At 41.7% G+C, this 26,399-nt stretch overlaps 1 protein-coding gene across 1 annotated transcript in view; it reads right to left on the reverse strand.

Moving 5' to 3' along the window:
* The window catches only part of AGBL1 (AGBL carboxypeptidase 1), a 247,124-nt gene that overhangs the window by 70,837 nt on the left and 149,888 nt on the right, over nt 1-26,399 (reverse strand). Inside the window, exon 22 of the mRNA XM_053954983.1 lies at nt 14,087-14,247. Coding sequence (XP_053810958.1) covers nt 14,087-14,247 — 161 coding nt within the window. The remainder of the gene's footprint in view (nt 1-14,086; nt 14,248-26,399) is intronic.

The following is a 26,399-nucleotide window of genomic DNA, read 5'->3' on the forward strand; positions in this document are numbered from 1 at the left end:
AGGCAGCATAAATCTTGATTTAACAAGAATAGGGCTGTGTGGGTCCTAAATTAACCCTGAGTCCAAGCTACAGCCTAAGAAAGATTCATGGAGAGAAGCTTCCCATTAGAACAACGAGGAGACTCCAGCCAAACCTGATCTACTTGGAAACACACTGGAATTTGCCTCCATGCTACCCTGCTGCTGAGACCTGGAACAAAGAGCGCGTGCTGGGGGTCCTGAGAAGTGCCACATGGAGGATGGTGTTTTAGCACTTTACCTCACTTAAATCTGCATGTGGTTTCTTCTCACCCTCATGATGGAAAAAAACCTCACCAGCAAGCAGCTGCTATTGACTGGAGGATTTGCAATCAAGCTCTAAATTTAGCAAGGTGCCATAACAGAGAGGGCTCCCACACTGCTGTTAACACCAGGAACCAGAGTTTAGTGATGTGAACGGGCTGATAATAGCTTCTGTCCTCACACTTTGTGGTTAGATGATGCCAGCTGCTGAATGCCTTCCTGCAGCTTTTCTGATATACCATTGTAACCAGCCAAATGCTGGGCTAATATAAAACCTTGCCAGAGTTCTGATAGAAAATTCTCTGTACCCCAAGACCAACTCTTGCTGAACTTTGAACTCGGTGGTTATCTTGAAGAAAACCCTTTTCTGAATTTTGGTATGAACCTAATTAATGAGTTAATTCCCTGATAATCTGTTCTCTTCTTTGTGCTTTTTTCATGATTAATTTGGTTCCAGTGAATTTCCTTTACTGACTGCAGAGTAGAAACAGATTTCCTGTCTTATTAATTTCCACTTTGACCCATCATCTGGGACTAAACAAGGGCATAAGTCCCCATGTCTTAATTTTCTTAATCGTTACAGAGCACTAGAAAAAACAAGGTGCAAACAAGGGAAACTCTCCAGCTTTTGCTACTACCATAGAGAAGATGGAGGTAGGCTGAACACTCAGAAGGTGTAAAGGCTGTGAAGTAGTTGAAAACCCTGCCTGATTACATTACCCACAAATCTAACTGAGAGGACAGTCCTGCAAGGCTGCAGAGTGCACAGGAACGTCATTCAGTGACAACACACCCCCAAACTAAATTTAAAAAAACCCAAAACAAAATAATAAAAAAAGCCAGTAACTACAGGGATGGAAAGGTCACCTTCTTCCTGGGATCACAACCCTACCCTCACAACTGTCATATGCCCTTTGGGGAAACTCTTAGGAAAAAAAAAAAAAAAAAAAAAAAAAAAAAAGTAGCAAAACCAAGCCAGCCTCCCTCTCTCAAAATTAAAACAACATGTACTAGGGCTTTCTGTGTGACATCCATGGTAGAACAGTGCTGCCAGCAATTAGCATCACAAGCCTTCCTCCTGATGCCACAGTGTGTCAAGGACGTTTTTAATGACAGATCAAGGGCACTGCTCTCTGTGAGGTGTTGGAGCTGTGTTAACAGCATCCTTCTTGGCACACAAATCCAGTGTCCCACAAGGGAGGCAGTAAAGGCAGGAAGGCATCACAAGGCAGGAGAGATCTCTATGCAAACAGGTATGCTGCCTTCATGGCTGCCCCTGTCATACCTGCAGGGCATCAGCTCTGAAGTTTCACTGAACATCTTTCTGTTGCTTCTTTCCCAATAGCTGGTTGCTATTAGAGTCACTCTGTGAGTGGATGAAAATGCCAGAAAGGAGACATGAGGAAAAATATACTGAAAAGGGCAAAGAGCTCAACTGTTCCTGTCCATTATCCCTTCTCAGATAAATTCCAGCTTCTACACCAGAGTATTCAATTCCTGAGAAAATTCAGGAATTTAGTAGATGCTGTGTTACAGAAGAGCCTTACAGACAACCTGACACTGGTGAGGGCAAACTCCTGATGGACCATGGCCTCCAGAGGGAGCTGGGCTGGCAAAGGGAGCAAGGACCAAAAGTGAGGAAGGGCATGGGGTACACTGCTCCCCACTTCACTGGATCAGTAGATGCTGGGTCATACATGACTAGGTTTCCCAAACAGCCTGGGATACAGCCAGATGCACTGCAGGCTTAGCCTTCAGGCCTTGCTCTCCAGGGACTTTCTCTGCTCCAAGATAAGTCTTTGATCATGAGCAGCACATTTGCACAAAAAGAGTTTGGATATGATTTTAAAACGTGAGAGAGAAAAGTGAACAAAAGCCATGTTTCTGCATCTCATGTCTCCAATCTGTTTCTCCTTGAAAGGGGCAAAGACACCTCAGAGACATTGTCAAAGTGCCTAAACCAATTTTTCAGCCTAATCCATTATTTATATTTCCACTCAACCCCTTTTTTAATCCTGAATTCTTGAAATTAGGTTCTGTAATATTGAGAATCACTCCCATGAGCTGAGGGAAAGACAGGGAGAGGGCTTAAGTCTTGTCCTGCACTTACCCTTCCAAATTCACCTCTGACAGGGACTGTCCATCTTTTTCCTCCTGTTCTGTACCTCTCACAAACTACCAGCATCACATCCTCATCCACTTGTTTCTCTATTTTCTGTTCAGTCTTTTCTGGGATATTTAGGTAAAAATAAGCACTGTCTTCAGGACAGACACACTAAATCTAAAAAACACTGAAAAAGATCTAAATCAAAAAAGACACTGAAATCTAAAATGTTTAAAAAAGGCATCACTTTCTATGGGCATGCACACGAGAGACTCTGGTGTCCTTCACCAACCCCATTTGTGGCCAGTAATCCTCCAAGAAAACTGCTTAAAGGTAAAAAGGTTTCTCCAACACAGTTCATCAAACCATATGAGTATAGAGGTGATTAATTCAGGAAAACACCACCCTTCTTGAAAATAATCAGCTTCAATGGCGAGGCCACAGACAACACTAAAAATACTATAAAACTTTAAATATGCCACACTTTCCCTAGAAAGCCCATTCCTGTATCTTTAATACACCACATAAATAAGCAGGGTCCAAAGTAGGTGATAAAAGTAGTTAGAGGCATAAGAGTTTAAAAAATTATCCTCTTTCATGACTAGATGAATGAGAAGGGAGGTGATAGTTGTTTACAAAATGCCTGGCAATTTAGGCACCCAATTATTCTGTTACAGTGGAGGAGAAAGATGCATTTGCAAAGGTGAAAGAGCAGCAGATGAAAGGAAATATTTTCTTTCCTCACAACATGCAGCTAATCTATAAAACTCACAAGATAGCAGGGTGCAGCGAGGAGCAATGCAAGATTCAAAAAGCACTGGTAAGTTATACAGAAAATGAGAGCACTGGAACATTTCATTAGATAGAATTATTGTTATTATAATTATTCAGAAATGTTACAAATTCTCGTGTTCCCAGGCATAAATAAAACACTGACTGAAGATAGAAAATCATTTCCCCAGGGTACAGAGGCATTTTGCAGTTGTCCACTATGGCAAGTGGTTCCTTCCCTCTTTGAAATCTCCAGTGCTGAGCACTGTAAGGAAGGACACTTGACTGTATTAAAGTACTACAGCACATCCTCTCTCATGATTCACCTTTTCATAGATGAAAACACAAGTTGTGTACTAGAACAAAAAATAAGTATTATTTCCAGGAAAAGCCTGATGAGATAAATCTGGGTAGCAACACTTTACCCAAATTCTTGGCTGCCCCCTGCAGTTCAATGGAAGATGAGGCACAGCTTGGAATGGGTATTTGCTTTCTCTTTGAATTGCATGGGACTTTTATCTTTTAACGAGACGCTGGTGCTTTTTGGAGGGTGCTATAAAATGGCATCTTCAGAAAAAAATTCTCAAGTACAGAGTGTGATGTAAAAACCTGTTGGGTAGGCTAGACAGAGCAAACAGATTAGACAGAGAAATAGAGAACAGATGCTTTCTATTCTTCAAGTTATTCCTAATTTCTGACCATAGTTGCCCGATAGCAGAATCTTGTTCAGGCATTCAGCTGCTTTTATTGCTTATTCTCCCTTACAAGTCCAAATTCTCAAATTCATGTTTAAATAGGGATTTAAGGTAGTAAGTAAGTAACTGTTAACGTTTAAAAGGAAGCCATTATAGATTAAATGGTGAATAATGGGCCATAGATAAAGCTGCTGATTAAGTATTTTTAAATGGTTAGGGGTATATTTGAAAGTCTAACCAGAAAGCATTCTACTGTTACTTTAAAAATGAAATCTGACCTTCCAGAAATTAAAATTTTCCTCCAAACCAAAACAAGTTTTAACAAGAACAAATAGAAATAGGAATGGGAGATGGCCCATGGGGAGGAAACAGAGAAAAATACCCCCAAGCAGAGACAAAGGGAATGCTTTTTCTTCCCTCTTACACTGTTCTGAGTCTCTCTCTCCCTGCTGCTCTGACATCAGCCCTTGCCCTGGCATGATGACTTCCTTTAGCACTCATGTCCAGGCAGCAGCAGCCTACCCCTTCAGCATCTTCCCAGAGACACAAGAGCAGCAGGAAGTGACAATCTTTCCCTGAGAAAGGAAACTTCACAAGAAGGAGGTGTAGTTTTCCCTTTTTTTTGGCCATTTTTGTATCCATTTGTATCCCAATCCAATTCTAGCAGAGCCACAATTTTCCATAGAGTTCTGCTAATGAATCTTGGCTTCCTTTCCCACTATCCCCACCCCCATGTGCCCACTGAGCCCTTCCAGCACATCACAGGTCCCTCTGCACTGTTCCAGCCTGAAATCAGCCCCACACCTCTGACATTGCACTGTGACATCAGTAAGAAAGTGGCATTGCTCTGCCCTGGACTGGTGAAGAAGGTCCCTTCCACTGGGCTGCACCACAGAGTGACCATGGCCAGAGACAGATGGGGCTCTGCCAGTACTAAAAGAGAATTGCTGTACTTGAAAGAGAATTTTCCCTACATTCATAAGAATAGGATCTGGGACGTTAAGCTTGGCTACATTTTTGCTCTGCAGACAACAACAACAACAACAAAAAAAGGCTGAGTATTAATTTAATGTGCATCTTCCCCCTCACATCCTTCTACTCTCAACTCCAGCCTAATTCTCATAAGTTCTTTTTACCAACATCACGTTAAATATACACATCCTAATAAATCCATAGGGTTTCTGAGAGAACACAATGAATTATCAGGGGCTGGAGGGATTGGCTTTCACGTTTGTACCTCTGTGCATAAGCACTCATCCACTCTGGTGCACGTGTGTGCTGGGGCCTGGAACGACAGCCTGCACGTATTTATCTCCTGTCTCACACAATACCTCTGCCTGTCTCTGTACAGGATCTAGTGAGGCAGCAAGAGGCAGGGTCTGTGTGTGAGTCACAGCCACAATACACTGAACAGCCAGAGCCTCTGACAGAATATACAATGCTGCTGAGATGTCAGTGGAGGTGGCTTTGGAGTGCTTTAAAATGCTGTTCAAGTGCCAACTTTCACCTGCAAATATGACACTTTGCTCGCCCACCCGCTTTCCTTCCAGGCTATGTGCTCCTTTTATTGCAACTTGACAGTTTTAATTATGAATTTCTCTGCCTTCTCTATCCCCTTAACCGTTTAGTCTCTTATTTGTCTTGCTAAGCTTTTGATATGCTCCTAGATAGCAGCTGTACACTGTCACACAGTAGAGGAGACCTGGTCAGACTCTCATTTGCAGGCTGGGCACCAGACCAAAAGGACTTGCAACATGGCATTTACCTCGAAAGCAGAAATCTCTGCTCTTATTTTCTCTTTGCAGAGAAAGGAGGGACACAATGAGACTATGAGGGTTGTTAAATCAAAACCATTTGGGACTCCTTAGCTCTTATTGTCTGAATAATTTATACAGGTACAAAGTTCTGGTGAAAAACTAGATCCCACTGGTGGTTTTACAGGGGATTTGGCTCCTTCTAGACCTGTATTTCACCCATGACAGGAAAACCTACTTCAGACAGTGGCAATATATGCACTGCTTCTCTCAGCACCACGTCCTGCTCTGCAGGACTGAAGCCTCTGATGCTGGTGGGTGGGGAGACATTCTGCTCTATAGAAGCTCACAGAACACTGGCATTCATTCTGGTTTGCCTCTAAGTTCTGTGAATCTTGGACATCTGAGCCCCTGTGCTGGATTCAAGGGGTGAGAACGCCACACAGTGAAGCCTTTGATCCAGGTAATCCAGATCTAAGTCTCTTGTTCCTGTGTTCTATGCCACGTGATTAACTCTCCAACACATGGGATAGAAAAGTCTATTTTGATCCTCAGCCAGTCTAATTTTCACCTACATGACTGTGTTCTTCAAAAAGCTCTGGTGGGAGCTGTGGACAGATTAAGTAGAGGTCAACTGAAGTGACAATTGCAATGAAGAGGGGGAAAATACACAACATCCCAAAAAACGTGCTTACTTCTAAAGGTTGGAAGTGCATTTCATCTAACTACCATCCTACTCACTCCTTCCATTGCTTTGCCTGTAGCATGTACTCGTATGAAAAGTCTGAGTGTTCTCTGGTTTCCACAAGTCGCAAGTTATTCTGAGACTCTGAGAACACCATTTGGAAAAGTTCCACAGGGAAAAACTAAATAACCAAGATCCTTGAAACAACCTTAGAGTTTATCTGTGGTTCCCCCCCACACAAAGGCACAAGGACTCCCACTACAGTTATGCCTTGTGCATCCATATGCTCTGAATAATGTCAAACAGCTGAAAACAAAGGACAGGGATCACCAGCAGAGTTGCACTGACAAAGTTTTCTCCTCCTGATCTTGTGCCAGAGCCCTAAATCTAGTGCAACTGGTGTTCAGTAGCTGCTGCAGTATAGACATCGTCTATCTAAGGCTATATATAGTGCTCTGAACCTGCCTCTTCAGCACTAGACCTGTGATATGTTCAATCTGAAATCCCACCTCTGCCTGCATTCAAAATGATCAATAGTCTAAACAGACTGATTCTCCCATTACCCTTTGCATCCTCTTAGGAAAAAAAATCAGGCATCTGTTCTATTCTGTTTTCAGCAGTGTCCTGGCCTGTATAAAGGCCACCTCAGAGAAGAGTGCACCCCTCACAATGCACTGCTTTGGGAAATGCTCCATAAATGGGAACTCCTGAACCCCTGATAGCCCTCTGCTTTATTTTTCTATCTCAGCATGTGAAGGGCCCCTTTCATATTTCAAGTTAGATCTTAAGGGAGAAAGACTGCAGCACAGAAATACAGATGCTCCTAATCAATACCAAAATGTCTCATGCCAGACAGCACCATAGCAATATGCCTCACAGAAAGGGCACTGCAGAGCCCATTTCTTCTGCTGGGTATATACAAGTTCATTATCTCTAGTCCAGTCAGATCTGCGTGAGTATGGTAATTTGAATAACCTCAGACAGATACAATAGCAAGCAGTGCTTCTGTGCATGTTTGAAGTTCTTTCTATGATCTCTTTCTCTTCCCATTTGCTCTTTTCCTCTCCTTTCTTTCTGCATCTATTTAAATTGCTATTATTAGCTAAAAAAGGATAAATTAATTACCTCTGAAATGAGCATGAATACTTATACCCAGCCTGCCATAACTGGAGCTGGCATTTGATAGCAGTCAACAGAAGCTGAGCAGCTTGCAAGGCATTTCAGAATAATAATAATAATAAAAATCAATAGGAGGAAAATAGGGACAGCTCTAGAAAGTGTTAATGAAAAGTTGCTGAATTTCAGCAGCTCACCTGTGAACAGCTACATGAAAGCCTTCTGAATACCAAATATATTCATTATAGGCTGCATTGCTTGGCTGAGCCTCCAAAGAATTCTCTGGGCTTGTATTCTTACAATAACAAAGGAGAGGCAGAGAAGAGAGCAGGATAAGAAGGATGAAGGGGTGGACAGAAGAAGGTTCACATTTTTATTTTGAAAACAAGATTATTGAGGCATATAAATACAATAAAATCTAAAATCTGTAATAGATTCAAACTTGAAATCTATGGTTTTTTTTCCTCTCAATAACAGAGGAGGCAATTCTTTAGGTCAGACCCTGGGGGTGCAAGGAGGTACCACTCTTTTGCAACATCAGTGTTAAAAGTTGCTGGAGAGTGTTATATAACAGTCAGGAATTAAAGCATTTCCTGAACTAATCCTAAATTGTTACAGCAACATAAGACTGTTCTGAAGCCAAAGCCCAGCTTCAGCCACTCTCACACCTGTCATACTGAATTAATGTTAGACTGTGCTCTCACAAGTGTTTTATGAAATGCATTATAGAAACCCCTTTTGCCCTGTGTTCTGCACCAAAGTGACAAAGTAGTGTGGCTTACTTAAGTAAATGCATTCCCACAGCACTTTTCTCTCCAGCATCCAGAGATGCTCATATAATAGTAGAAATTTCAGATTCCTTTACCAGCAATAAAATTTGTGACTAAGCGAAAAAATAGCATCAATAAACACCCTCCTCTTCTGAAAGCTGCCACAAAGTATTTAATGTCTACAGATGATCATGGTTAAAAAATCTTTACATACAGAAAAATGAAACTTCAGTCAAATAAAAACATGAATCAAATCTGGTCAAAAAAATTCCTGCTGTGGTTAGATTCTCCAAGTGATGAAAGAGCATTTTCATCTTCAGCCATATGTCAGAGGGCTCCCCAGAGTCCAGCTGTCCATTCAGCCTCAGAACTGGACACTGTGACTGCTGTGACACCTGAGCTGGGAGGGGATGGGGTGCTGGTGCAGGGTGAAGTCCTGTCTTGCATCTAAACCCTTGAGCTGCAATTTGTTTCAGTATGCACAACCAAAACAATGTAACTCTGACACCCACATTCACCCACAAGAAAAGGAAGACCCATCCCAACCAGGCAGGGGAACCATTTTCCATTAGTGCATGTGGGTATAAAACCACATTTCTGCTATTCAAAGATGCACTAAGGATGCCTCAAATGAAGTGAGCATGCTTTGCTCCAGCTGTATTTCTTGTTGTTTGAACTTTCCCTTTTTTGTTTGCTTCATTTCCACAAAATCACTTTCATTTGATCTGAATCACCTTTTGGCCACACAGTTTAAAAGATGAGTGAAATTGCTTGCACAGCTATAATCAAGGGAAGGTGCATTATAGTGAAAAGATGGGAGATTCAACAGTTCAATACTATCCAGGATCATGATGGTGTATCAATGTGGTACAGAAGAACAGCACGCACGTTTGTAAATAATCTGCAAATCCCTCTTGTCAGTTCTGGCTTTGCCATCCGTACACTGACCCATCTAGCTCTGCTCACTGTATGGAAGATGAAGAGATTGCATCTGGACAAAGAAACAGAGAAATGATTAAGCTTTCTCTTTTTGATTAATAGCAGAGCTAGACATATTTACCATCTGGGGTGGAAAGAGATTTGGCTGTGCTCAAGAAAGGTAAGAAATGATGAAGAAACACAGGAGATAAATAATGTCTGAGTCAGCAGAAAATGAACTTCACAAAAGTCTGTTTCAGCACTGGAGATATCTCATGCACAAATGGCTGCAATTGCTGCAGTGTATGCAAAACATTTCCTAGCACAACCTGGAGGGCAGGGAAAAAAAAAAGAAAATTAAGGAATGTGCCATTAGTTTAAACCTCAAGGAAAAAGAGGAGGATACTGGAGAGGGAGGGGATCCCTCTTTGTCTCTCTCCAACCTGCTTTATGTGAGCAGTCACTTCCCATCCTCCTTGTGGTCATGACAAATGTGAAGCTACCTGGATAGCAGTGACTTAATTACTTTTATAGGAAATGAGGCATGGAAACTATTATAAAAAACCACGATGTCCAAAGTACAAGCTGCATTTCACTTTCCACACAGAAAGGTTCTGAATGCCAGAATTGATTGTAAGGCATGGTGGGATGCTGGAAACATCAGTAATTCTTCCTAGGGCATGGCAATACCATCTTATGAGGCCAAGTTTCAAGAGCAGAATAAATTGCTTGTATGAGCACCTGACACATGGCTTTGTTTGTTGAAAGTGGTTGCAAAGCCCAGAAAATTCTCACATATTTGGCCTTTGATCTTGTCAGAATGATCCATAAGATCAAACCTATTCAGTGCTGGTGGAAATATTATAGTGAAAAGAAAAGCCACAACTAAGTCCCTACAGAGGTCTTGTGTAACATGAGGGTGCCTGAATGAGAGTCAATGTGTGTCCCAGAAGCACAGGTTGATAATTAAAAGACCAACTAATGCCTGGAGCAATTTAACCTTTCTTCCTCACATCACACATTGTAGCTCTAATGCATTTTCTGTGCTGCATCTTGTACTTTCTCCATTTTTGGCATGTTCCTGAGACAGCTACCACATGTTGAAAACTGCGACACAGAGCTGTTAGGCCAAATTCATGGTAGCCTGGGACATCATGTGTTTAGGGGAAATACTCTACTGTCCCATTAGCCACACAGCCCCACTGGTGGAAGCTCAGCCCCTCTTGGTTATTCTCAGAGGTAGCACTGCCTCTGCTGTGAAATTATTCCAAGTGTTGCCCCAGTCATGCTTGTCAATGATTCCTTTTGCAGGTGACAATTTAGGGGAAAGATGAGCTGTGAAGTGGAAACAGGAAGAAATTCTTGTCTGTGCACCAAACCATGTTTAGTTAGGCCTGCTAAAGGCTTCTTCCACCTTTCTTTGGCTCATTAGAGACAGCACACTGAGCACAATGGACTTGATCTGGTGTAAGAAATTCCCATTCTCACAGGGTGCCTCCATCAGAGCAGGCACTTCCCTGACAGCTATTACCTGCCTCCAATTTAGTGACCACTGGCTCTGACAGAGCTCTATAAAGTGCACACCAAATAGTTTATTCCAGGGAAGCAGGGTCCAGCCTGCTCCTTTATCCCTCTCACAGCAGTGGTGAGAGAATCAGGCTGCAGCACACCCAGAGCACAGAGAGCCTGAAGAGGAAAATCAAAGGACACAAACAGTTATGAACCTTGACAGGTGAAAATGTTTGCTGTCGGAGGGAGATGCTGAGATGCCAAGTCAATGCCACGCACAGCAGACACCAGGGCAAAGAGAGACAAATGCAGGACATGAACTGCAGGGATTTCACAACAGAAGAGATCTCTGGCTCCACAGCTTTTGATCTCTGTACCTTTGCAATGAGACATTTCATCTGGGAGTCAGCTTTATCCAGTGCTGGATTAACTTCTTGTTCCACAGCTTGACCTGTCACCCAGAGTATTACAGAGATGGGCACTCAGAAACCCGTACACAGAAAACACATTAGATTGAGATAGATGTATTTAGCATCAGCACTGTGCAATACATCACACAGCTAACAGCTTAATTTCAGCTTGATTTCCACAAAACAAAACCATAACAACTAGGAGAAGCTCATGTTTTCATCCAGGCTGAATACAAACATTTTCTTTTGATATTGGTGAATACTGCTATGGAAAGTCTCACCCATATTTGTATCTCTTTCTAGACTCATCAGCAGGACAGTCTTTGGGACACATTTTCCTTTGCCAGAAAATGTTAGCTACAGTAAAAGCTATTGCCTCCCACTTAAATATCTGTCATGCATATAATTTCCTGTGACCAGGATACTGCAGACTTCTGGAACAGGGATAGCTTGTTCAAAAGACACTGCTGTTCACTATTTAAAGCATTTAAGAAAAAAAAATTCACCAAGCGACCACCCAGAACTTTTCCTGTGTTACACCTGGAGGATCCCCGAATCTGATTTTTCTTTGGCAAAGGTACACGGAAATGTGGGTATTTTTATTCACACCTACTCAGACTTTCTGAGGCAAAGTATAGAAAGCATGCAAGGATACTGTGCATTTCTCTGGTAAGCACACAGGAAAAGAGAGCTAATTTTAAACTACAAACATTTCACTCAAACCCACAGAGGAGGGTCTATCCTAGGAAGCAGCAGAGTATAATTTCCATTGATGTCATGATATACCAGCTGCAAGGTTTTGGTGCTACCTTGCAGAACTAATTAGACTTAATATTTACAGATTAATATTAGACTGAATGTTACCCTTCAGCTTCCTCCAGATAAATGTTTTGATAAAGAATAATTTATTATTTTTTTTCAAAACCTCTGAGTAGAGAGAGGGATGTAGAAATAGTTGCCCTCCTATCTGTATCACTGAGCCCTCTGTATTATTCTGCATTCTTCCATTGGCTCCAATATTCCCACTAAAACCATATGGAATTCTCTTGGCTAGGCTCAGAGAAACATGGGAGGAAGGTATTAATTTTCTGAATCAGAATCAATATGCTGCACAATCATTTTCCATGAATTATTATCTTAAAGAGAATATGCTAGCAAACACTTTGGTCCCTGCATCTCCCTTCACACAGCCTTTTGTAACCAGCTCCCGCAATGTGACACCTCTGCATGAGATTATCAATTCAGCTGCTTACCTGGTCTGCAAATGATAACAAATTACATTCAAACTAGTAAAATTTCACAAACTTGCAATTACACCCAGTGAAGTAAAAATTATCAGCTACCTATTAATTGCCTTTTAGCAATGACATTCATTCCTGGATGCCACGGAGGTGCTCACTACTACTGGGCAAACTTGAGGAGGTAGAAGACTTTGCTTTCAGCTACTGAGGACACATGGGAGTTTTAAAAAGGAAGAGAGCTTTTATTTTTTGTTAACTTCTTTAAAAATATTTGTCACTAGAGATCTTCTTTCTGTACCAATCAATTACCACACAGTAAATAGATAATAGGATAAATAGAATGAATTCCCATTAATATAAAGTCAGCTAAAGGAAAAAGTAACAGAAGGCTACAAAGATCAGAGAAAATGCTCACTGAGTTACTGTGACCAGATGGCTTTTTGTCAATGTTTGAGAGAAGTCAGGGTTTGATGTTTTTCTTCCCATACATTATTTTTATGCAAAAGCTCTTCTAGCTCAAGTTCAAAAGTTTGATTTATATTCCAAAACCATCCACCTAGCCAGGCTCCACCAGCTCTCTCTAATGACATAGCAATGATTTTTTGGATGGCTGTCCACAACATGGATGGTGTTTATCATCCACCTTATTGCTTCATTTGTAAGTTCACACTACAAGTGAGCACAGCTAATCCAAAGGAATGTCTCTACATCTTATCCCTCTTTTTAAACTATCCCTCATAAACATTTAAAACTGTGAACAAGCTTGCAAGAATGGGTTTTGGCATGAGGAACAGGTGGTGCTAATGTTGGGTAAATGTTCCTGCAGGGGAGAGACTGGAAGTCTGCTATAAATTGCAGGGGTATTTCTGCAACTGAAAAACTTGATGTTCATTGATGAAGCTGAGAGAGCTCTTTGATGACAAAGCCATCAGGGAGCTTCAAATCATGTCACATCACTGAGTCTTCTTTCTCCATGTGTCTTGGAAAAACATTCTTGAGAACATATGTGATGCACAAAGCACTAACAAGCGATGATGGCCTAGAGAAATTATGTATTTCTGCTTCATCAGAAATTCAAGCTGAATAGTCTCATACTCAGACACTTTTCCAGGTCAAATTCCTCTTGTATTTATAATGAGGCAAACTCACTTAAATACCCCCCACGGAACAGAGGAAGCAAGTAAATTAATTTTGCAACTTGGAAAAACATGTCCTAAATAGCCAGCGGGATCAAAACTTCTTTCTGTCCATCAAAGTCAAAAATCTATGTTATAAATGACTAAAGGACTCCATGCAGTGAGGAAAAGAATTTATAGGAATATACCTGCAGTACGAGGCCCACGATTTCTAAATCATGCTATCAGTATCCTTTTATAATCTGCAATACCGGTTCCCTACAGTGCAGCACTTAGATAATGCCTTTCTTATAAGAGATCCTGTCCATGGAGGATCCGAGCTGGACAGAATCCCATGTGACAGTGAGCAGGAAAATGCTTCCTGCTGATGAATTTTTCTGGGGCAGTACCATCCCCATGTTCCAGTAAGCAGTTTTGATAGGAAAATGGAAAATCATTGGAAAACAGAGAACAGGTACTTCTCTTTCACCTTTTTTTCTTACATGGATGGCTGCAGGGCATGGACCCACTGTTTCAGTAGTTTCTTCTGGAGTCAATTACATCTCAATTCCAATTACTCTCCATACACTGCAGCTTCCAAGATACAAATCTCAGCCATAAGGAGAGGAGAGTCCATTTCTGCAGATTTAAACCCAAAACATGCCCCACCAACTCCATTCCCACAGCAGAGCCCTCTGGATATGACAGTCCCTGACCTTTGTGCCCGGTCTGTGATCTCTTCCTCCAGATCCAGCAGGAGTGCTGCCTGAGCCATCAGCTCCTTGCTGCAGGGCAGGGATTTGAGGTGCAGAATCAGCAAACCAAGGCAAAACTTGCTTCCCATCTCCTCCAGCTCCTGCGTTCCCAGCTGCAGACCCTGATGAAGAGAAACACAAGGTTTCATGATTCCTACACATGGAAGTTTCCCCTGCAGAATCATTTGTAAATTAATTAACAGCACATGGTCTACAGAAGCCATCCTAAAATAGCCTCTGTTTTACAGCAGGGGAAACAGAGGCAAAATAAATTTTCAGAAGTCGTTGTAAGAATTAGACTTGAACCCCAGGAGAATCTGACTGTAAATCCACTTTTACAAATCATCCAGTTTTTCTTTTTCTCTGTAGAGGACCTGTCTACCTAAGTAATGGGGAATAAAATCAGTCCTGTGATTATAAACATTAGGCAGTGGCAAAGATGGAAAAGGGAACGGGACAAGGGGAGAAAAGAGAGGAAGAGATCTTTAACAAGTTATGAATTGTTTTTTAAGAAAATCAATTACAAAGTAATTGCAAAATAACAAACACCTCTATGGAATTTCTCAGTCTGTTAAAAGCTGGTAGCACAAACAGGGCTTGCATTATCAACTTCATCTTTCAAGAGAGGAATTCTCCAAGCTGTGGATCCTTGCTGGTTGTGAATAGTCTGTGTTTGGTTTTACACCAAGGGCCTGCATCAGAGGAAGTCAGTGTAATTGATGGCAGTTTCATGCATCTGGTGAGAGGAGGGCAGGAGACAAACTAAGCTCAGATATACCAGAAAGAAACTAAAACTGCAGAGTCCCTCATCTTTGGCACTTAGAGACTGCATCACCCGTCAGGGGCTGGACCAGCTGCTGCCTCTGCCAATAACAGCCCTGCCTGGTTTTGCAGCAAAAAACATCTCTGCAGCCAAGCTTCTGAGAGACTTCCAGCTCCATTCCCAGGCTGTTTCCTTAGCAACTCTCAGGAGTCCAGAATAAGCCCTGGCCCTAAGCATGGCGTGAGCTGCACATCACTCTCCACTAGATATTTGTTAGTGAGCATCTCATGAGTACTGAACACATTATAATTTATATTATAAAATATAATGTGTTCAGTAATCCATGACAGGGGACAGAGCTCTGTTCTTTTCCTGTATAAAGTTATTTTTGTAAAATGCTTTGGGACCCTGGGGTCTGAGCACCTCTGTATAGCTGGAAGATTATTTCTCAGCCAAAAACACACAGGTGGATGGAAGAAAGAAGGAATTTCACACATAAATGTCTGCAGCTCTCCTCAGTGCATTTTTGTTAGAGGACAGAAACTATTTGCACAGCACCACCATAACTTTCTTTCTAGGAGATCCAGCATATGCAAATGTTATCTGGCCTAAAAACCACCCTTTCTGATCACAAGTACATTTCCCTATGGACAAGATATTGTAATTCAGTTCCTTTTTCTGAGCCCTATGAGCAAAGCATGAATCCATAGTTATGATGAACATAATCCAGAACTCAAAGATATCCTGAGTGGCTGGACAAGGAAGGACCTGCTCAGAAGAGCACACTCAATCTGAGGGAACAGCCTCAGTGCTAGGCAGTCTAGGGCCCCAGGAGAACTGCCTTTTGCCCTCTGAACAGTCTCTTAAGCATGTTTATCACAGTGGTTAAATATCCAATATAATTTCTACTCTCCTCTTATTTACCTCTCCTGCAAGCTTTGCCAAGCAAGATATGACTACAAAAAAAGTTTAGCAATAATTTATAAGAAAAACAAACATGGAGGGAGAGGTTTACAGGAACTGAGGGTCATTAACACAAAACAATAAGAATGCTTAGCAGCTCTAAATAGATTGCTAAATGTTTTATTATTTTACTTTAAAAGACTTAGGCTATTATAGTGTAGCAGAGTTACAACCAGCAGGAAGAAGTGGTGACATTTCAAAGAAAAAAGATGTCATTTCGACAGCAAGACAGTTATTTTCTCAGGGGCAAAAAATACAAAGAACATCTCGAGGCTTTCCCTGGGGTGCATCTCAGGGTCTTGCTTCCAAGATTAAGGCAACACACTAAACAGCGATCAAGGAGATGCAAACAGTGCCTGAGATGAAATTCAGCCTGTGGCTTTATGACTCCCTAGAGCTTTACTCAGGATATGGAGAGGCCTTAAGAAACTATGAGCAAAACAATAATAATAATAATATTAACACTATAACACACCTCAGAAGCCTAAGACAGTAACTGCTCATGCACTGAAGTCAGCTGCTGTATGATGTACCCATGTTGCTTTGATATTAGACAGCTCAGGAGTAACAACTAGAAATTCAGCCAGAGGATTACCTGTTAGCATAATTTATTCACTTCAAACATGGACCTCTATTTACTTTAACTCAGGCAATTTTCTCTCTCTTTTCTCCCTTCTCAGCTCTCAGCAGAGGGAGGAGCTGAAGAGCACGACTACCATTAAACTGAAGCTGGGGACAGAGCTGACATGTTGCACTAATGTTATTGATGGCATCTGCAGCAATGCCAGGACCTGGTGTAGTGGTTAATAATCAGTCCCACCTGCATTACTGAAAGGGAAGCCTGACCTCCAGGCATTTCCCCTGTAGCCATGTGGCACAGCCAGCTGCAAATATTTTAAGATTGTGCTTACAACTCAGAGTTATGAACATATCCTAAAAGAAACAAAAGAAAGAAGAAAGGTAGGAAGGTAGAAATTATGAAGTCTGGTTTGGTTGAGAAGCTGGTAGGAAGCACAGCTCCATGGCAGGGAAGCCGTCTGGGTGTTACCAAGTGACAATACATGGTCTGTTTGTCACAGCTGTACAGGAGGAAGCTGCCCTGCCTGCCAGCACCTCCCCTGCAGTGTCCTGCCAGCCTGGATTCTCAGTGACCCCATCTCCTTCTCTGGCATGAAGCTTTACAGCTCTGTCCCCTCCTCTGGTCACGTCTGTGTGACCAGTGGAGCATGGTGCAAAGCCTCCCATCCCAAAAAGATCCAGGTGAATTCTGAAGGAGGAAGCAGCACCTCTGCACCAGAAAGCTGCAGATAAACTCATCAGTCCTAATTAGCCCAGCCTCAGAAACATGATAACTAAGCCACCCTTCTTTAATGATCTGCTCAAAGCTCCACACAGGTTTTGCTCTCTATTACATCAAAGTACCAGTCTGGACCAGCTTCAGCTTGATGCACCACATTCCTCTGCACTATACAAATTGGTCCCTTGGGCTCTGTCATGCAATAATCTTCTGCAGACATCATGTTAAGGGATAACAGGTTAATTGTTTCCTGGCTATTATAGAGAGTAATGGAGCTGAAAATATTTTCTTAAACCTTTTTCACATTTTCATACTGCAACAGACAGAATGGGAAGAGGTGATGCCTAATAACAGCCCAAGCTCGAGGTATATTTATTTTCCACTGTAATACAAAACAGGAGAACAAGAATAAAAGACTTATCATTTGGCCTCAACACCGTCAATACAAATTTTCCTAAACAAAATGGATCAAACTGTATTGGAAAACCAGTTCATTCATGCTCAGCACTGATGCATCAAATAAATACCCACAACTAAATATTTCCAATATCTCTCAGCTTGCCCTCAAAATACTTCCCAGGCTAAATGACAATGTAATGGAAAAACCTGATTATTTATTACTCATGTGCTTTAAATACTCCAGGAGACAAAGACAATGATAGTTTTGTATCACAAATATTGTTGAAGAGGGTGGAAAGACTCCAGGACTTAAATTAGAGATTTCTCCACAAGGGTAATGAGAATTACAGTAAAATTAGAGCTGGGAGATACTAATAAATACAAGCAGAGAGAAAATTTCAGAGGGATCAATTTTTTCCTAAAAGGGATTTTCGACATTCAGCACAGCCAAATCAGTGGCCTCTTCTGCTTTAGGTCACTGTTCAGTCCTTGGGGCAACAGCTTTTCCCTGCAAACCCACTTCCAGTCAACACATACACACACTCACTTACAGGATATTCCGTGCATCTCAACAGCTTTACACATGCACAATGGCTATGCCCTAAGGCCGGGTATAAATAAATTGACAGTCTGGTTTCTTACTAATTCCATCAGTGAGCTCTCCCTCAGAATACTAATCAAAACCATTTGGAAGCTCTTAGAGGACAAACTTAGGGAGCTGAATGAAACATTTGGTGCCTGGTGTCTGCAGCCTTAATTTTAGCTTGAGCCAGCCCTGAAGGATACTGTACTTTCAACCCCTGTGAATGAAAACACACAGACACCTGCTGGGGACCTGCCTATTTGAACAACTAGGACAGCAGGGAATAACCCAGGTTTTCTCATGCCCCAGAGATCCCTCAGCAGCAGGAATGGCATGCAAAACAGATGAAGTGGAGGGGATGGGAATTTGGGCCAAAACATTTCAAGAGGATTAAGCAAGCGGAAAAGGCTGAAGATGCAAGGAAAAACTAAAACCAGGCTAGCAGGAATTTCTAGAGGGATGAGAGGGACTGGAGCTAGAAACAGCAGATAAAAGGGTGGGAGAGATAAAAGGATGAGAAAGAAGAAAGGGTTGTTGAGGTCAATGGATGCTGATACAGAGGAACAATAATAAGAAGAAAGCTAATGGCAACCTTGACCACCTTGGCACCCTTGGGGAAACATGCCTTGCTCTGCACATCTGTCCTCATTTCATCTGGTGCTCTGCCCACATGGTGAGGAGAAAAGGCCTGACTTGCTTTGAATCTCCACACAAAAAGTCTGCTGAGCTCAGCTGGTGTTTTGGCTGAGCAAACTTCGACAGCACAGCAGTAATTATTGTTTTAATCATTCAAATGGGCTCTTTTACTATTAAAAGGTATGTATGTCACAGGCAACACTGTTCAAGGAACAGACTGAAAGGGAAGATGAAACACCTTCTCCTTCCAATCTACTGGAGAAAGAGTCCTGGACAAACTGCTCATAGAAGAACTGGGGATTTAACAAACAGAACTTGTTGCCTATTTCTCTAGAAAAAAACAGCTATTTAGGTTATGAATTCCCCAGTTCTATTGTGGGGAAAGTTATTTTCCTTCTTTCCACTAATTAGCTATTTGTTTGACATTTCCATTTTCACACATTTGCACCTTTCCCTTGCAATATTTCCACAGCTGTTTCCCTCCACCCTCTTTTCCCTGCCAAATTTCTTCTCCTTCTTCAGCATCCTTTGTCCCTTCCTTAATCATCTCCCATGAATGACTCAGTATATGTCAAGTTCATCATGTGTTGGAGGAGCCAAACTTTATTAGTGTTGCACCTGAGCTCTCTTTTTTCTTGCTACAACTCTGCTACAACACTGCTACTAATGTTTTATGCCAACAATTTGCAAACTACACAGGATGGAGATGGGGTGGATTTAACTTCCCATCTCCTCAAAGACTGTATATACACAGAGGTAATAGTTGGACCAGGAATATCACAATAATTTTTTTGTTGTTTTTGTTTGTTTGTGTGGTATTTAGTTTGTTTGTTTTTCTGGTTTGTTTTGTTTTTTGTTTTTTATGTGGGCTATAATTGAGATGGGTGGTCATGTCAGGAACAAAAAGAGAATGACAAATGAGGATATTTTCCACCTATGCAGACAAACCATGTAGAAAGATGCTGTTCTTTGCAGAGTTCTTGCTTTCCAATAAAATTGAGTAGTACATTGGTTTTCTGTCTCATTCATTTCCTTGTGACATGCTAGGGACCTATTTTAGGCCCTGGATTAACCTGGACTAAGTTTATCCCTCTCTGCAGACACTGAACAATCTTTCTCCTTGTCCTACAAAGTCTTTTCAAACAGAACTGAAGAGGCCGAGTGAAGGCCAGGCCAGAACTGCACAGTTTAGTGGAATCTGCAGTTTCACAGTAACAGGATCAGGAGCACCTCCAGTTCCTATCTGAGGACTGCAGACAGTTTTGGGGAGAAGCCTGCTGGTACCATCCAATGAAGATGAGAGCAATATTTTGACTGTAGACTTAACCAATGCCATAGGTGATGCCATTATTTTAAATAATAATAATTAAAAAAAAAAAAAAAAAAAAAAAAAAAAAAAAAAAAAAAAAAGCCAAACACCCCAGCATGCTAATTTCTAAAGAAAAATAAATGCTGTTCCAGGACACTTCTGTTTCTGACAAGAAACAGAACTAGGGACTGTTCAAGTCACATAGGAATTCTGAGGCAATGCAAGGAAATAAAGCAATTATCAGTTATTGGAGGCTATCAAGTGCTTTGTTCTAGAAAGCACCTTTCTTCCCCATGCTCCCAGTATTTCCAACAGGCTAACTGGTATCTGATGGTGCCTTGAAAATTCATCAGTAGTCTCACCATAACCTCGTCTCACATATGTTCCTTTCCCTGCTATCTGAGCTCTGTGGAGCATGGAACAAGTCACAGACAGGTTATAGCCTGAGGTATCTGGAGATTAAGTGTGAGGTGGGGCTATGTCTCAGAATCTGTGTCAAATGAATTAGCTTTTAAAAGCAGTTTGGGAAAGCAAGAAGCTGAAATTTTTCAAGTCCTAAATTGGCAGCCTAATCCCTGGATGACTTTTCTTCCCCTCTTATTCCATTTAAAAGTTTGCCTCTATAAATAATTCTGATATACAGAAAAGCAAGCAGACTCTTGGCCCACCCAAGCCTTTTCATCAGCTATGAATTTACCCAGTTTGGCCATAGTTCACCATGGGTGTAAAATAATTTTCTAATCCTGGCTGGTGATTATCACATGCCTTGGAAAAAATGATTTATGATACTTATCCTGGCTAATGTAAATGTAGATGCTACTCAAAGTGTCAAACCCACTTTAAAAAATCTCAGTAAGGTATTTGTCTTCATAATGTCATTCACAGTGGGGATCCCCAGGTTAATTATGTGTTATACAGAGTCAATTGTTGCATCTTAATTTCATGGAATGGGGATGGACATTTTTCTTATATTACGCAACACTTTGTTGCTTTTCTGCATGGTTTTCTATAGTGCATTCTATTCTTTCCCAGATGAAAATATTTATTGATCAAAATGACACAGCAAGGGTAGTGTGCTTTAATTCCCCATCCAAAACGAGACACCAGGACCATGGAACCTTTCACTTTTGCAGCAACACGGGGACAGGGGCACTAGAACAGATTTAGTGAAAGCCTTCATAGCACGACTCAGACAACAGCCCAGCTACTCCAGCGTGACACCCCACATTATCTCCATCCCTCTGCTGCCACACTAGATCATCGTGGTGTCTTACAAACCACTGTGAAACTGTGTCTTGGCCTGGCAGCAACGTCAGGCAGAGGAGAGCCCTGTGAGGTGGGTTCTGCTCCCTGCTGTTCTGCCTCCCAGCATCCCCAGCAGAGCAGAGCCCCCCCCAGCCCGCGCTCGCTGTTTCTGCCGCTCGCTGCTGCGCTCTCTGCACTGCTGAGCTTTATTCCTTCCCTTTGTAATTCAGCAGCTCCAGGATCCCCAATGCTTTCCCCGTACTGAAGCTGCCTTCCAGGCCACTAAACACTTTCATCTGTTCCCTCCAGCCCATGTGTATCACTGCTTTGTCTCTTACAAAGAAATGACCCATAACACACACAGTACTCCACAGGAGGTGTTACCACTCTTGTCTACAGAGATATTAGAACATCTTCCAAGGCTCCCTGTTTCTTCACGCACACAGGCATCTTACTCACTTTTTTTTCTTTATTGCTGCTGCTGCACATGGCACGGACATCTTTATCACGCTGTCTTTGTAATAGCTACTTATGTTTTCCTGAATGGTTAGAGCTAATTCAGTGCCCAGCCATGTGTCTGAATGCTTTAAACTATTCCTTCAAACATGCTGCACTCTGCCACTGCCTATGTTTCATCTTCCATTCTAGTACCCACAATCTTTCAGCCCTTCTTCCCACAGTATAATTTGCATCAGCTGCTAGCAGCAGATCTTATTATCTTACTATCTCCTTGCCTTCCAGTAATTCAAATTATAAATACTGGCCAGCACCAATTCAGAGAATGGTAAATGGATTCACCTTACATTTCTTTCCATCCCAGAGTTGCCTTATCCTACTCACTTTTCCCAGCTTTTTAACTAGGTTTTGACTAGACACATAACCTTTTATTTCTCACTCCACAACTCCCAAGCTTTCTTGATTTTTTTTTTCTTTTTTTGTGTGAACCTCTCCTTTCATCAGCCATGACTCATCTGGGATGCCCACTGATACCATTCTGCATGAAAATTAGCCTCAATTCATTAGGCTCACCCTTGAAAGCCATGAATGAAACTTTATATACTAATTTTTCATTTGTCCTCTAGCTCCTGTACTTCTTTAAAAAAGTAAAAATCATATTATCAAGGCCCTATCCGTTCTATTAATACTCTCAATCATCGGGTTTCCTTATCTCTGTGTTAGTCCAGGTCCTGTGGTTGTATTATTGGTGGCTCTCCCATGACAACAAGTAAGTTTTTAAACATAAGGAATCATAATTATGATTATTTGCCCTGTTGAATATGGTTTAGACAGTCAAATGCTGACTCTGCTGCCCAGTTTTAAAAATTTATTTTTAGTAGTTCAATTTATTAATTTCCTTACAACTCCTACAGGAAAAAACCTTGGCTTCACAGAATTCTGTGAGTTACAACCTTAATCATATATCAAATAACGGAGCAGACAATGTGCAAGCACTGATTTGTGTACCAAGCAGCCAGCATGGTCCCACAGCATCCTGCTCTGTTCCCATCCTGGCTGCCTACAAGCTCTGCCCGGGAACTGTGGCTCCAGAACGCACCTGAATCTCAGCCTACACAAACTCTCATTGTTCCAGTCCTTGGAGTCCCTTACTGTTTTCCAAATCACACATGGAAGCACTTCTTTCTTCCAGGTCTAAGTCTGCTCTCCACAAAATCCCTCATATCCTCCTGCCAATGGCCTCAGAGCAGAGCTTCCACCTGGGGGTGGCTTTTCTGGGCACATCAGATGGCACACGGCAGCTTCCATGCACGTGTCCAGAAGAGATTATCCTGAGGTCCTCTGTCTGTTGGTCTCCTTAAAAACTTACTTTAAACAGGCCTTCATGCAGACCTCACAGGTGAGAGGTAAGGACATAGACCAATCCACAGCCCTGCATCTTCCTCTCCCATTTCAGTTTTCATTACTGTAGCCTTTCATGCCTTGTATATCCATCCCCTTATTCTGATACATGTCAAGAGCTACCTGAGACTTTTTTCCTAAATTATAAATGGCTCCCCCAGGCTAATTTCTTTTTTCCATATCATAAATTCTCTTTGGTCATCTTCAGCAAACACCATCAAAGCCAGCCTTCCCACCTATCCCTCCCTACAACCTCAACATCAGTGACAGGAAGCAACTATGATTCTGCAATTTATTGTATTAGCACTTCTAAAACAACAAAGGAGGCATTGATTTTCCAAGCCAAAGGCACATGGGAAAGCACAAAAAGCATTTCTGCCCAGATCAGATCAGAGGAAAGAGACACTGCAGAGGAGAGGGCTTCCCCCAGCCTGGTGCCTGCTCCCTTTGAAGAGGGAGGATGGAAGTACAAGCAAGGAGCTCGCTGGCTGTTCTCTTACAGGTGTCAGTGTAATCATTCTGACACAGGACCCTTCTTGCTGCTTGTCACATTTAACAGAGAAATGGACAATAACGGGGAAAACATGACCCTTTTTTTTCTTTCTTTCTTTTGAATACTTTATACGAGTCACCTGGAGAATGGCTGATAACACTGAGGGTAATTCAGGCAAAAATACTGCAGGACCCTCTTTGATGTCTGCTCTGACTTAATATAGGTTCACAAAATGAACATGTAATACAGTAACACCACAGAAAGTTACAGAATACATGAAAAAGCTGGGTCAGAGGTAGATTTCACCAGACAGTCCAAGGGCAAGCTACTAATCATTTCATTCAGAGGCTGGGTTAGGAAGGACATCCTGCAATGAGTCCCAGGGATGTGATATCCGCAGTCAGAAATCAGAGATCAAGAAGGTCCTTTCAGGCAAACCAACTGCCATTAACCACTAACAAGGGTTTGCAGAGCCCAGAGGTTCATTTCATCAGAGCCCACTTGTCCAGTGACACAAACTAAACTGAGAGCCATTAAGATACATATGCTGGATATTTATACCTTAAATTTCACTGGAAAAAAATATTACTAAAAGGAAATCAAAAAATGAGGACCAAAACAAAGTTTCTACTTTATTATAGGAGATAAGGACTTGTGGTGCTTGTCCATGAGGAGCTGACCTGGAGCATGCAGATGATTTTATACATCTGGACTTATTTACCAAGGAGAAAATCAGTCAGAACTGGCAGCTGGATGCAAACTTTTGCAAACCACCTGTCAGTATTTTTCCCTTCTATAATTCTACCAGCACAGCATCAGTTTAATACCTGCACACTCTATGTTTTAGGAGAGACAGAGACAAAGAAAGTCTTTGAAGACTGTGAGGAACAGACTGAAGAAAGGGAGACAAGTTCAGAGACACAGAGCTATAGTGAGGACAGGCAGCTCTCTCAAATGGGGTAACTGATGTGACCCCACAAAAGCACATGTTGCCCCTTGTTCTGCCATGAACATGTCCACATTGACTTTTTCAGAGATGCAGACCAGAAATAAGCTAATGGAGGGTAGCTGACAAATGTTTCACATAGAGAGAGAATCAGGTGAGAAGCACACCGGACTTGTACAAACAAACTACAAGTTTCTGAGTCTTTGAAAATCTACTGACCATTCAGAGCAAAGCAGACAAACAGTTATCAGCAGAGAGGCTGACTCCAGATTACAGCCTCTCAGGATTTTTCGTCTTGCAGATGTACTACCTGAGAAAATTTGCATAAGAACATGCTGCCTTTTTCTTAGGAGCCCTTTTATGATTTCTACTGAAAATGATAATCCTCTGTTTGTGACATTGCAATCATTTCTACTACAATCAAGTGTTCTGTCCAAAAGGAGGATTACTGCTTCAGTTTGGAAAGTGTATGGACCTTCAGAGGAGCTAAGGAAATTTTCCCAAGAAAATGACCTTGGTAATAGAGAACAAAGAAGACAAAGATTTAAAAACAACACTACATATGATCAGAACTGCCTCTTCCAAGAGGCATGTGAAGCCCTTTAAGTTCACAAAAACTGATATTCCTACAGATAAGGAGATGGAGACAATGGAGACAAAAAAAGCATCAAGACGTTCCTCTTTACTGTGCTATTCCAACATTCACTCAGGTTTTTCCTTTGACAAGCTATCAATGTTTTAAAACTAAACAACTCGCTTAAACTTGTGCCTCTGGCAGCTGCTCAGAAATCCACAGAACAGAAATCCATAGTTAAGGAAAGGGGAAATAAAAAAAAAAGCCTTTGTTTTTCTGCCCTTTTTTTCTCAAGAACATAATTTAGAACGACTTTCCACAGAACAATTTGCATGGGATTACCCACAGTGCATAATGCATTACTGCATTATGGTAATACATTTCAAACCCTGATGCATATTAGACTGACAGTGCTAAGAATCTGTTAAAGGAAAAATAAATGATACAGGATAAATGATGATGTAAGACAGGACAGTAAACATTCCACACTTGTGTAATCTGCCAAATTTCAGTCTAAAACTGGCCTAAGAAAGAGAACACAACTATTGTGCACTCAGAACAGCTTTAGGGAATGTTCCCAAGTCAAGCAGAAAACAATACCTGACTGAGACATGGATGTAATCACGAAGGAGTGGAAAGTACAACAAACCAGAACTAAGAGCTGAACAGAAGACAAGGAGAGATTTTCTTCATTCCTTTGATTTCCCAGTGGGTAGCACTGGAGGGAATATTCCTCCTTGCCCATCCAAGGATGGCTCAGTTCACTGCGCTTCACCACACACATTCACTCACTCTGCCTTCTGCTCCTCTGCAAGCCCTGCTGCATCTTCTGATGCTGGTAGCGATCCCTAATAGATCCTGGACAGACTCTCTGTTTAAAAACAGCTGTCCCAAAATGCTGAGCCTCAGGGCTATGTGGTCACAGAATCCAAACTACTGACACATCCTTCTTGCACTCACGGATGGCGACTCAGCCCTTCAGCTGGGGAACAAACATTTCCTTCTAATGTTTTCCAGAATTAGTCTTGCACTTTCCCATAGGAAATATCCACAGGAAAATAGAATCAAATACTAACTCTCCCCTTTCAATCAATTCCACACACTGTTTTGCTAGTAATTGAAGCAATGAGCTATCACTCCTCAAAACCTGAACTGAGGGATAAGCCTCTTTTGCTATGCAGTGAAGAGCCATTTAACTGGCCAGGGGAC

Source organism: Vidua chalybeata, chromosome 13 (assembly GCF_026979565.1).
Source record: "Vidua chalybeata isolate OUT-0048 chromosome 13, bVidCha1 merged haplotype, whole genome shotgun sequence".
In the NCBI taxonomy this organism is placed as follows: Eukaryota; Metazoa; Chordata; class Aves; order Passeriformes; family Viduidae; genus Vidua; species Vidua chalybeata.